This window comes from Acomys russatus, chromosome 1 (genome assembly GCF_903995435.1).
Source record: "Acomys russatus chromosome 1, mAcoRus1.1, whole genome shotgun sequence".
In the NCBI taxonomy this organism is placed as follows: Eukaryota; Metazoa; Chordata; class Mammalia; order Rodentia; family Muridae; genus Acomys; species Acomys russatus.
Genome location: NC_067137.1, coordinates 43,685,064 through 43,697,496, shown reverse-complemented (window position 1 = coordinate 43,697,496; position 12,433 = coordinate 43,685,064). Strand labels below are relative to the sequence as shown.

General features: G+C 44.0%; 1 protein-coding gene across 3 annotated transcripts in view; it reads left to right on the top strand.

Moving 5' to 3' along the window:
* Sntg2 (syntrophin gamma 2) overlaps positions 1 to 12,433 on the top strand; it is a 206,040-nt gene that overhangs the window by 92,819 nt on the left and 100,788 nt on the right. For 2 of the 3 annotated variants that reach the window (XM_051144464.1, XM_051144472.1), the window contains exon 7: positions 11,115 to 11,202. In XM_051144464.1, coding sequence (XP_051000421.1) covers positions 11,115 to 11,202 — 88 coding nt within the window. Of the gene's footprint in view, positions 1 to 11,114; positions 11,203 to 12,433 lie in introns of those variants that run through there. The other variant, XM_051144490.1, reaches the window with a different exon arrangement.

Sequence of the window (12,433 nt, the reverse complement as noted above, 5' to 3'; positions counted from 1 at the left end):
TTCAAGGGCACAGAAATTTGGGGAGCATTTGAATTACTGCATTGTCTAGAGGGTCACCTCAGGACAAAATTCAGAGTCTCTCAGCCTTTCCTCAAGGTCGTTCTAGTACCACACAGGCTCCCCGCCCCCCCCCCCCCCCCGACACACACACTGTGCAGTAGGCTTCTGTTTCGGACACATTGTCTTGCTTTAGCATCTTAGTGTGTAAAATGTACAATGTGTAGGGGTCAAGTGACAAGCACATTTGGTGGTTGACTAAGATGAGGTGAGTCAAAGGTATGCATAAGCAGCTTACCCCAAGAAAATGAGCTCAGGCCATGTTGCGCTTTAAACGGCAGAGAGGGATGAAAGAGGCATCTCATCTTGAGGCATAAAGTCTAGTGTTTGGGCAGCGAGTCCTGTAGTGCAGCCATTCAGAGAACAGGGTGCCTAGTTGCCTGTGAAAGAGGGAGCAAATATGGAGATGCCATTAAAGCTGGATCTTGAGAACCCAGATGAAGGAGGAAGGGAGTGGAGCACTAGCAGAACAGGCCACATGCTCAGGGGCTGAGCCGGAACAATGGATGTGTGAAAACAGAGCAAGGAGGAGAGGCAAGGGATCTGAAACAAGAGGCAGACATGAGACTATGAGACCCCCCTGAGAGTCCCCTTCTGGATTCCTTCTGTGTTGCAGTAAAACTCAAATAGGCTCCTAATTAGTTAGCATTCTCCCAATGGGCAGTTCTTTCATTCATCCTTTCACTCTTACGGTGCCTTTTCAGTAAGTCATCTCTATTCCTAGTGAAGGCAAAGCCCCCTTCCCCCCACCCCTGCCTGGAGCTGAATTCACATGGAACCAGATGGAGTGTTGGCAGTGATTTGTGCCCAGATGAAGACCTGCTCAGCACAAGCAGCTCATTTATTTATTAATATCCTCACACAGGGGATATTTATTACTGTTTTCTGTATGCCAGGCTACAGAGAGGTTCACATGGGTGGGCATGTTTCTCAGTCTCCAGAGATGTGCAGTTGGGGGCTATGGTCAGCTGAGGAAGCACGCTCCTTATTGGTTTCCCAGACTTAGTGATAAATACTGCTGTTTGTCTTCTGTAAAGTATGGGGGCGGGGCTTGTTACAATAAGAAAACATAATTGAGAGAAAGGCCATGCACCTTTTAACACTGTAGTTTGTAAATAAAATTAGAAGCATTTATCCAAGACACAATTTCTTGAGTAAATGACATGTAGATTTTATAAATGTTGTTATAACAAGATTTATTTGCTACTAATATACTTTTATCAAATTTTATGTATACATTATTTTGTGATGAAAAAAACAATTCCCAGAGCCCTGCAAATTATATGTGTAGACTGTTTGTCAGGATCATAAGCTTCATAGAGATGTTACATTTGTAAAAGACTTACAATAAATTCTGGTTTTAGTTCTTAAAGAAAATCACCAGTTATTCTCAGAGTAACGAATCTTTCTGACATCAATCTGTCTTCAAAGTGACATGTCTGCAAAGTGACTCTTAATCTGTGGATTTGAAGAATCTATGAATTGAGGTTGATAAAAATGTTTAAACATATAAATGTATGCTTGAACAGGGAATTTTTCTTTTTAGCGCAGCCGTGTGCTTCTTTCATAGTGCTGTATAGTATTTATTACAGTAGCTGTGGGAGACAGCAAGGTGTCCAGACACTCACTGAACAGATTTTTAGATGTATGACCACTCAGAGAAAGAAAGTTCATGGTTGTCATCAGTCACTCTTGTAGCCATCCCAAAGCACTGTGTTACATGTGATAGTTATATATTTTTTAATTTATTAACTAAATGTAAATTTTTAAAAATTTTAATAAAATGATCAGCTGTTTTCCTAAAGAAGTAAGCAGAAAGAAAATGAATAATAAAAGCTAAGGCAGAAGTTATTGAAATGGAACACAAGAAATAATGAGAAAGATAAAGAAAAAGAAAAGCTTATGCACAGGAGCTGACAATCACGCAGCCATGTTTCTCACCATTCCTCCAGCTGCAATCAAGATAACTGGCTGCTTTAAATATCTTACAACTGCTTGGGGAGACTTGGATCGAGACACAGATGTTTCAAGACAGTTACTAATGCTAAGGAGGCTTCATTTCAGGCACAGCTGTTACGCATAATACACAGCTCACAGCTTTGCTTCAGGAGACTCTTCTTAAGTTGTGGCTACTTCAAATAACCTGCCAGGGCTGCTTGACTTAGCCATAACAGATTCAGAAGACCCCCTAGACAGCTCAGCCTCCCTGATACCTGTTGATCCAGTGACTAGTCTGTAGCTGTTCCCAGTCTGGAGGGGAAGAACGCCTCCACAACTCATGGCTGCTAATGGATATGTGTAATTGTCTATGTAAACAGTTATCCTCTCACCTCTCATGGTAGCAGTCCACTAGACCTCGCCCCTCCATTGCTATTCCTAGCCCCACTGGAGTCTTTATGATGGGTAACCCAAGCTGTGCTGGGCTCAGCCTTCCAGCCCAGACATTCCAGTAACTGCTGGAGGCTCAGATAAAGAGTTTCTGAGTGGTTGGAGACCGATGTCAGAGAACCGAGATTTAGAATTTGGAGTGCTGAGACTATAAACACTAGACATGTGCTGAGAAGAAAAGAGATAGTGGGAAGCTGACCCTGCAGAAGGCCAGCAGCTAATGAAAGCCAGGAGCACGGAATCCTGCAGGCCCCAGAGCTGGAAGAACTCTAGCAAACACTAGGAATTACATCCTCTGGCTGCCACAGAGATGTGACACTGAGGACAGAGGACTCTGACACACCCTGAGCTCAGACTTGGATGAGCTTCTCTTTGTGTGTCTATGATTTCAATCTGAATAAAAGAAAAAGGAAAGAGAAGAATCCTCCAATGAATGGTTCCCACTGCCAGTGAACTCCAAGCATTGCGCTGCTAATCGGTTTTGCATTTGATTCTACTAGACACTAGGAGAGGAGAAGACAGGTATATGTGTGTTTACTTGTGTGCAAGCATGTGATATGTGTACACTGTGTACATGTGTGCACCATGTGAAATATGTAGCAGAGGACCTATGTTTGAAACTCCTGGGAGGAGCAAGGCTAACTGAAGAAACCAACCACTACAGCCAGTTTTGAACTGCTGTGCTATGTCATGCTTGTGTCAAACTACACAAAAGAAAATAGCACACTTGAAATTTGTCTCATCTTTTTTGAAAGACACAGAAAAGGACCCACTTCTTTGAGTTGTAAAGAAAACATGAAATTGTTAAAAATGTAAATTCGAACATAAAAGGTCACAAATGGAACTATTTCATGGCTGATAATGATGAATACTCCAAAGCATGACTTCTTAGAGAATTAAAGTTCAATTGTCTAGGCACATGGGTAGATGGAAATTGTGTGATGCAAAGAAAATGAGAAGGTGGGAACTGCTTCAAAGTTTATAATTATTCACTGAAGATATTTGATTTTCCTGTGGCTAGAACTTGTTTGTGTTCTACTTATAATCTATTTAAACACAGTACCTGAGTCAAGCAGTCAGATGCTCCCAGTTGAAAGCCACAAATCCTGGTGGGTGCTAAAACGGATTCTGTTTTCTAATGCAAATGGCTAATGATTCAGTATCACAGGGCAGCGTGTTAGACTCAGTGCCTGCAGCAGCTAATATGAAGTCGGTAGCTACTAAAGCAAGGACTTAGCTGTAGCACGCATGTGGCTTCTAAGCAGAGGCCCATGCTTCCAATAAGCCAGGGTGAGAAAAGCTGAGTGAACCCTAGGAACTAGCTATGAAAAGGTATAATCTTGGTTCTGTTATGGAATCACTCAAGGTAATTTAAAAAAAAAAAATACTCCTTATTTAATCAAACCCAGGAAGTATTCCCAGTTGCAGAGGTTCTTGCTGGATACAGTGGTGTGAACCAGTGGGAAGGGTGGGAAGGAGGGTGGCTGAATCCACAGGAAAGCCAGCAGAAAACACAAGGAAGGCCTGGAGTATGGCTTTTTCTTTCTTTTTCTTTTTCTTTCTTTCTTTCTTTTTTTTTTTCCCTTGGAAGACACAGACATCTATTCATGCCAGCCATTACATATCAAAGAAACGATTTCACCTGTGTGGTTGGTGAGCCAATGAGCTTCTTGGAGTTACGTAGAAGAATGTGAGTGGCTCAAGAGAAACTGCATCTGTGTCATGGAGGGCCCACCTCAGAATGGGTGATGACTCACAAAATATAAATGCCCAGCCCTCAGGCAGCTCCTCCAGACAGTTTCTCTTCCCGCTACTGCTCTCAGGAGAAGACTTGTGAGTCCCCTCTCTTTCGGAACCTGTCAGGCCTTTCTTGAGTCCTAGAGGTTCCTTCTTCACCCAGGAGAGAATAGAGAATAGTTACCTTAAAGGAAATAGCTACAAGATGGTAGGATGTGTGGGAGGGTACCTGAAAATCAGGCAGCATCAGCCAGTCCAGAAGGGATAACACAAAGAGCAGCAGTGCAGCAGCCATCCACAGAGCATAGAGCAGGCAGGCAGAGGGGCAAGACTTGGCAGGGCTTCCTGATGATGGGGACAAAAGTAAGTGTTGCAGATAGATAGATGGATGGACAGGTGGATGGATGGATAGATGAGTGGGTTGTTGCATGGATGAGTGCATGTATGGATGGATGGGTGTGTGGATGGATGGGTGTATGGATAGATGGGTGTGTGGATGGGTGGGTGTATGGATAGATGGGTGTGTGGATGGGTGGGTGTATGGATAGATGGGTGTGTGGATAGATGGGTGTATGGATAGATGGGTGTGTGGATGGATGGGTGTATGGATGGATGGGTGTGTGGATGGATGGGTGTATGGATGGATGGGTGGGTATATGGATGGATGGGTGGGTGTATGGATGGGTGGGTGGATAGATGGATGGATGGATGGGTGAGTTGGTGTATGGATGGGTGGGTGGTAGTGGCTGTGGATGGGTGAGTTGGTGTATGGATGGGTGGGTGGGTAGATGGATGAGTAGATGGATGGGTGGGTGGATGGATGGGTTGGTCAGTGTTAAATAAGATTGATCATATATATCCAGGTGTGGCAGTGCACACCTTTAATCCCAGCACTCAGGTTCGAGGCCGGAGCGCTCTGCGTTCACCCAGCTTAGTCGGGGGCAGTTTCCAAGAGGGCCATGGCTACACAGAGAAAATTTGTCTTTAAAAACCAAGAAAAAATAGATCATATAGAATTAAATTAGAAAAGTAGATATATTGTTGTAAATGTAAAGTTATGCAAGTCAGTAAAGCAAACAACCCATACAAAATAAACAGGGATGGTTTATGACACTCTGGTTAGTCTACACTTCATCAAAATTAAAGTACTGGCGCATTAAATGAAAATTAGTTTACTTCTCCTTGTGTAAAAAATGGATTTCCATATTTGCTCAGAAGCTCAGTGCTAACCTCCTTCCTCCCTGCCAATATACTGCTCTCACACCATACTCACATGTGTACATACCTGCACAAGAGCATGCGCGCGCGCACACACACACACACACACACACACACACACACACACACAAACTGATACACACTGCTCCTGCATGATCATATGAAACTCTGAAGATAATAGGCTCCAAATGTTAGTAATTTAAGGACAGTTTGAGTTTTGCCATAAGAGACTCTTGGTTGAGAGCACTGAGTCCCAGTGCACATGCCTACCAACTTCTATAGTTTGTGTTCTTTGTCCACAGTAAGTGCAAATGGAGGATGTCTCAGCCACAGCCACTTTTGACCTACTGCTGGGCTGGGCTGCAGGGAGACAGCCATATGACTGAGTGTGTGTTTGAGGAAATGGTTTTGCAGAGGTACAGTGCTTTGGGATTAGGAGTGGAAGCATGAAGTGTGTATCTGGTTTCGAAAGCCAGAGCTTGGCAGTGAGTATTTGAAAAGTGATACTCACGATGGTGAAACACTAAATGGCTTCTCTTTCAGAATGCAAACATTCAGAAATTAGCAAGGATGCAGGGGTAGCCAGGCAGATGGCTGGGGAGGCAGGAAAAGGATGCTGGGGAAGGAACAGGGATCAGCCAGGGTTGAAGGTGCCTGGGAGGCCAAGTTTCATGAACTAAAGGTTAGGAGTTCTATTTACCTAGACTGCAAAAAGTGAGGAAATCTGAGAAAGGCAGACACGAGAAGGAGTTGGAGGGCAAGCCAAATTTTAGCATTGTTTTGCTGTGGGTGGAAAAGTAGAAATGCCACAGGTGTACACACAGCACACCTTGGAGACTGTGTATCTGTCTCAAGGTACTTTGGCATAGTGCTGGTCCATGTGGAGGAGCTCAGCGTAGAACGAATGGGATGGATGGTGGGGGATATGTGGTGAAGCTTTCACAAGGCTGGGTGGGTGACTCAGTCTGAGATGAAGCAAAGGCAGATGTCTTCTTGGGAAAAGGGGGGGGGGCGGGGCTGGATTCTGAAGTGTCTGTGTTTCAAGAGCCTAGACACTCAGAGCCACAACTTCAGACCAGGAGGAATCCGAGGTATTTTCTCCGGATGGGTTACACAGCCCGGATTACTCTAGTGTCTCAATTGGCTGGGGGTGGGGGAGGGCAGAGATTGACATCATGAAAACCATTGGATTTCAGTTGTTGTGAATCAGCTTGGAAAGTGGGATCACATAGAGACGGTTCACAGGGAGCACGCCCCTCCCACACTCAGGGGAAGATGATGTGCAGGGTGAAGACACAGTGAGGCTCCATGAACAGAACTTTATAATAAGCCCTAGTCTGGGTAGCGTGCTGCTCTCACTTCCGTAAAGTTGCTAATTCTTGGTTTCTATGCTCAAAGAACACAGGCAACTGGAAAGGGGAAACACTCAAATTAATCTAATGGACTGGGCTCTCCTATCGGGAATGGAATGTGTTTACAAGGAAGTGAGCTAGGGTGTTTTCCATGGAGGCTCCACACAGCTTTGTTTGTCTGGATGATAGGATCTCCCAGCCCTTAGAGAATCTGGTCTTATACTCAGAATGAAAAGAATAGTATTGTGGGTGCCCCCTCTGCCTCCTCTACAGGCGTTGAAGTTCATGTTGCAATGCTAGGGGTAAGAAGTGGGAGAGACTCAAGGTTTAACTCTTTTAGTTAGACTTTCTATGTGTCCTTTAATTAGAGAAAATGCAGATGTTTTTCAAATCCTCATGACTGTGTATACAATTAAACTTGAGTATCCAAAACTAAACTTTATTTAGTTACATTTGTATGAAGAAAGCAATTGAAAATATATATGGGAAACAAGTAAATTTTATTAAAATCCTATGATCCGAAATGTGTATGTATACATGTATTAGTGTGTATAAGGGTAAATGTGTGTACAAGAGTTTAAGTGTGTAAGCATAAGTCTAGGTCTGGATATGTGTACATGTAAGTCTGTGTATTTATTCATCATAAGACTCACCTTCTTCCAAGAACACATGGAATAATTGAATTAGTTTAAGCCACAAAGGAAGCTTAGCATAGATTTGCCCAGTCAGCAAAATGAACCTTGTTTGAAAGGTTTTAACATTTCTATAATATAAACTGTCATAAAGGGTAGCACAAACATAGAAACATTTCTTATGACAGAACGTATGAGACATAGCTAAGCTCCAGTTCTGGGTAGGTAGTAGCTCTTAAACATGCAGGAAAGTGAAAAAAGCATCCATTTTCCACATCAGATATTTAAAGCAGAATTAACACAGGAATTTAAAGAAAGACGTGACAAAGATGGCAGAGCAAGTTTATAAAAGAAAAACAAGAGACAGTGAGGGATGCACAGTTAATAACAGCAGCCATTAGCTGATTTCCTGCTGAATAGACACCAGGCAAGGCCTGTGAACCGAGAGCCAGTGAGTAAACCCCTGTGTCAGGCACTGCAAACCTAAACCGGGACATTCCTGAACCACACACAGGCGTCCAAGAACCAGGAAATCATGAGCCTGTAAGGTTTGTTTTAGGCAAAAAGACAATCTGACAAAGTTCAGGGCATGCATCTGTTAATGTGAAAACAGCAACACGATAGTGAACAGCCTCCAGGTGCATCACTCATGAATGCCACAGGTACTGATAGATTCACTTGTATGATCACTGAGAAAATGTGTACCAGTGAATGTTTACAGATAAGGACAAACTGCCCTTGAGATCAGAGATAGGACTTTACTGTCACTATTTTTGGAAAGTGGCCTAGAAGATTGAAATGTCGGTGAAAGATATGAACTCTTTCATTGCATTTTTAAATACTTTTTGTACCCAAAATCTGTGCGGTGACTCTTCTGAGACTGCCTCGTGTCTTCTCACGTTGGGCATCCACTCTTGTCTACAGGATTCTAGAGGACTACAGAACACTACACTGAGGTCCCGGAGCCCTTGCTTTGGGTCATCAGTCCTTGCAGAGTGTTTGTGTCTCTTGGGAGGTGGTACCTTCAGAAGATGGCCATATCATGAGAGTGTCTCTCTCAATGGGTGAACATACAGTTCTCCTGCTGCAGGCCAGTGTCTCATGGGAATCAACAGTGCTGACAGGCTGATCACCAGCTCCAGGACCCAGACCCTGGTGTTTGTTTGCTGTGGGTTGAGATATTTGGGTGATCACAGGTAGGGAATGTCCCAGATGGTATATAAAATGTGGAATCCTCTTTAAAGAGGGCTTACCTGTGAGGCTATGGCTAGAAATTAGAGATGAGAAGAGCAGCCTGCACCAATGGGCCCAGAGCGGTATGCACTATGATCAGGGATGTGGCCCAAAGTGACAGTCTCCAGGGAACAGCAGCAATTACAAAAGGCAACTGTGATTGCTACTGGCAGAAGCAGCTGCTTCCAGCTCCTGTCAGTACAAGGCAATGATCTGCCAAGGGAGGAGGAGCTGCAGGTCATTGCAGACATGGCAACATCTGTGGCCAATACTGATTTTTTTTTTTTCATGCTCCACACACAGACTTTGATCTGGTATAGAAGGATTGCTAGTGAGTCAAGACCTTTGGCTCATCCATATATTGCCCTGAAAGATCAGGGTAAGATGAGTGAGAAATGAAAAAAAAAAAAAATATGTCACTAACCTTTAATTAAAACAAAGTTCTTGAATATTTCAAGCCACACTGTCACAGTCTTCCAGATGGCTCTGTTACTCAGACAAAATTATACGTATAAACTCATATAAATATGTGATCACAGATTTTAATGCTTCAAACTGCACTTGTTCTGCTGAAGGGCTTTAGAATTCATTAAGGAGATTTAAGTTTTATTTTATTTAATAATTCAACAGGGAGGTGCACGCGCACATGCGCATACACACACACACACACACACACACACACACACACACACATACACACACACACGAAGAGCAAACTGACCAGGGTGCCAGATCCACAGGACCACTGTAGACTGGCCATGCTGTGTGGCAAGCAGAGAGCTGTTCAAGGGTGCGATGACGTGGGTTTCACACATCTCAAGAGTTCCTGTCCCTGTCCTTTGGAACTAACCTGCACTGGGTTCTCATAACCAGGGTATCATTATGGATGTCCACTCACGAGCCCTTGTGGCCGTCCCCTGTCCAGAGATAAGACATACTGAGGTGAGATTTATAAAGCAAGCTCTTTGCTGCAGCAAGACAAGCAGCTACGCTGTGCTCTTTCCACAAACTCCTGGATTTTGCTTGCCAAGGAAAGACAGTCACAATCTCTTGGACTGGCTAAGGAGTAAGTGCTGACTGGTCACCTCCTGAGATATGTACTAAGCAAGGAGGCTTCTCTTCTCTGTTCAGTTCAGTATAGTCCTTGCTTGGTGTGAGGCCCACTTCTGATTGTATTAGTAGTTCTTTGAAGACAGGGGCTGGACATTTAGGGGATGGTACCTGGGGTTTTTTTGGAGGGGGTACAAGTAATGTGTCCCTCCTTTTGCTCAGTTTGTGTGCTCTTATTTGAGCAGCAGGTAAAGGGATACTGTGGGGATAGGGCGTGGGATCAGGTTGGCTCAGCCTTACCTTTGGGTGGAATCTTGCAAGGGATGAGGCATTTAATACTAAGAACCACATGGATACAGGGAGAACATACACCTGACATATCTGTAGCGTGGATGCTGTAAATACCTGGTCACTACAGACAATAAAGGGAGGGACATCCAAATTCTTGATGAGAGTGGGCAGGGGCAGGGTGGGTGGGGTTTCAGTAATTCCAGTGGAAAAGGAAGAGGATGTGAGGCCAAGGTCCATAAAGGGCCTAAAGTCAGACAGGACAGTCATGCCATGGAGGTGGTCTAGAGCAGGCTCTATTCAGCATAGAGAATCTGGTGGGCACAGGATGTCTGTCAGTTTAGAAGGTCTGGCCAGTCAGGACCTGGTCAGCTCAGAGGGTATGGCTGATAGAGCTGAGTGGGGTAGCCATGCTTATGAAAGACAGAAGAATTTTAATGCTGAGGCCAAAGAACCTTCAACTGTTTCTGTTCACACTTCAACCCATTCCCCCACACCCTGCCTGTGTGAAACTCATTCTGTAGGCAAGGCTGACCTTGAACTCAGCGATCCGCCTGCCTCTGCCTCCCAAGTGCTGGGATTAAAGGTGTGCACCATCACTACACAGCTAAAGTGTTTTAATAAAATCAGCTTAAGCAACAAATACATTATGTACAAAAAGCTGACATCAGGTTCCCTAAGAAATGGATATGAAATGTGTGACTAACACCAAGCCCACACGAATAGTTTGAGATTTCAGTGGAGAGTGTCACCCCACAGTTAACAATGTCTATCATTTTCCGGAACTAAGGTGGTATTTGACCCTTCAAATTATATGGTTATGTCACAGTCATGTCTTTTGCCATGGTCTGACATTTGGCTATTTGTACCAACAAATTGACTTCTCATGCACAGGGTCTTGCTGTCTGGTAGGTTAAATCACCGAGCATGCACTGTGGATAAACATGGATGCTTTTGATACCCACACATTCACAAACAAAGCACAAGTCCTGTGTTCCTAGATGTTCATACCCAACTGTCTTAGCCTAGTTTAATCCTATAGCATCTCAAAGATAACTCTAAAACAAATTCTTAAAAAGTAAGAACGATCCATAGACTATTTTTCACTTACATCTGGTTCTTCTGTGATGGTGAACTGCTATTCTCACCTTCTGGACAGGTACATCTTCTGAGAAATGCTGGCGACGATGTCACCATCACTGTTGAGTACCTCAGGGAAGCCCCCTCATTTCTGAAGCTGCCATTAGGTAAGTGTGAAAGGGAGGGATCTTAGGGTGCTGTGGGGTTTTCCTGCCTCTCATTTTATTTATCCATCTTGGCACAGTGGGTATAGATCATTTCCCAAGCACATGTTTAGGGAGAAGAAGGACTCAGAGAGGCACAGGTCTGCAACTGGTTCCTAAGGCACTCCAAACCTTCCTAACAGAAACAACTATGTGTCTTCCTTCATATTAACTCTCTGCTAGTGTGTTTACATTCTCTCTCTCTCTCTCTCTCTCTCTCTCTCTCTCTCTCTCTCTCTCTCTCTCTCTCTCTCTCTCATACACACACACATACACACTCAGATACTAACACAGATACACACAGATTCATACAACAACAGTCACATACTAACACACAGACTCACACATGCACACACACAGTTATCTACATATTCATCCATGTGCATATATATAAAGTGGTTTATAGTCATCCTATCTAGGTTGACCTCCTATTAAGTGTACAGCCCAGCCATGCTAATGTACATTTGAGAGTGCCTACCATAATGGGGCAGAACTTGAGATACTCTGCTGCACTTGATCCAGCAAGATCATGATAAATATCAAGCCCAGAAAAGCACTTTACTGATCATTGCTTGTGACTTTAACTTTTTCTCCATAGCTATTACATTTAGCAGAAGGTCCTGCCCTTTCTTTGGGTAGCAGTGCAAGTGTGGGCCATCTCTTGGATGCTGACTTTTACTTCTAGGATAACTCTAAAGGACAGACAATGCTCAGCCTCTATAGAGCTGACTTTTTGCTCCAGTAAGTGCAGGAACAGCTGCTGACAGCAGCAGGAACCTGCCTGGCCTTGGACAACCTTCCTTTTCTGTTCCGACTCTCTCTTCCATCTTCTTGTAAGAAGGAAAAAGCATCTCCTTCTCCCTAGTCCATCCTGCGTGCTCACTCGCCCTCCTCTTTCATCACTATAGCCCTGTTGTCATCTCATTTATTTACTGTATAAGTGGCCTTGGTGCTGCTCCTGGGGCTTTGTCAGGTGCTGACTCTGACCATGCACCCATGTCATGCTCTGTCAGAAGAGTCATTGAAGCTTTACCTTCCTTCTGCCCTCTTTTCCCTGGGACCCTTAAGCCTATCATCTCCAAGAGATGGCAGTGGCCATGATTTTTGTTATTCTTAAAAAAAAATGGTATCCACTGCTCTACAAACTCATGGATAATTCATGGATAAGAGTTGCTGCCTGCCTGGTGTCCATGGG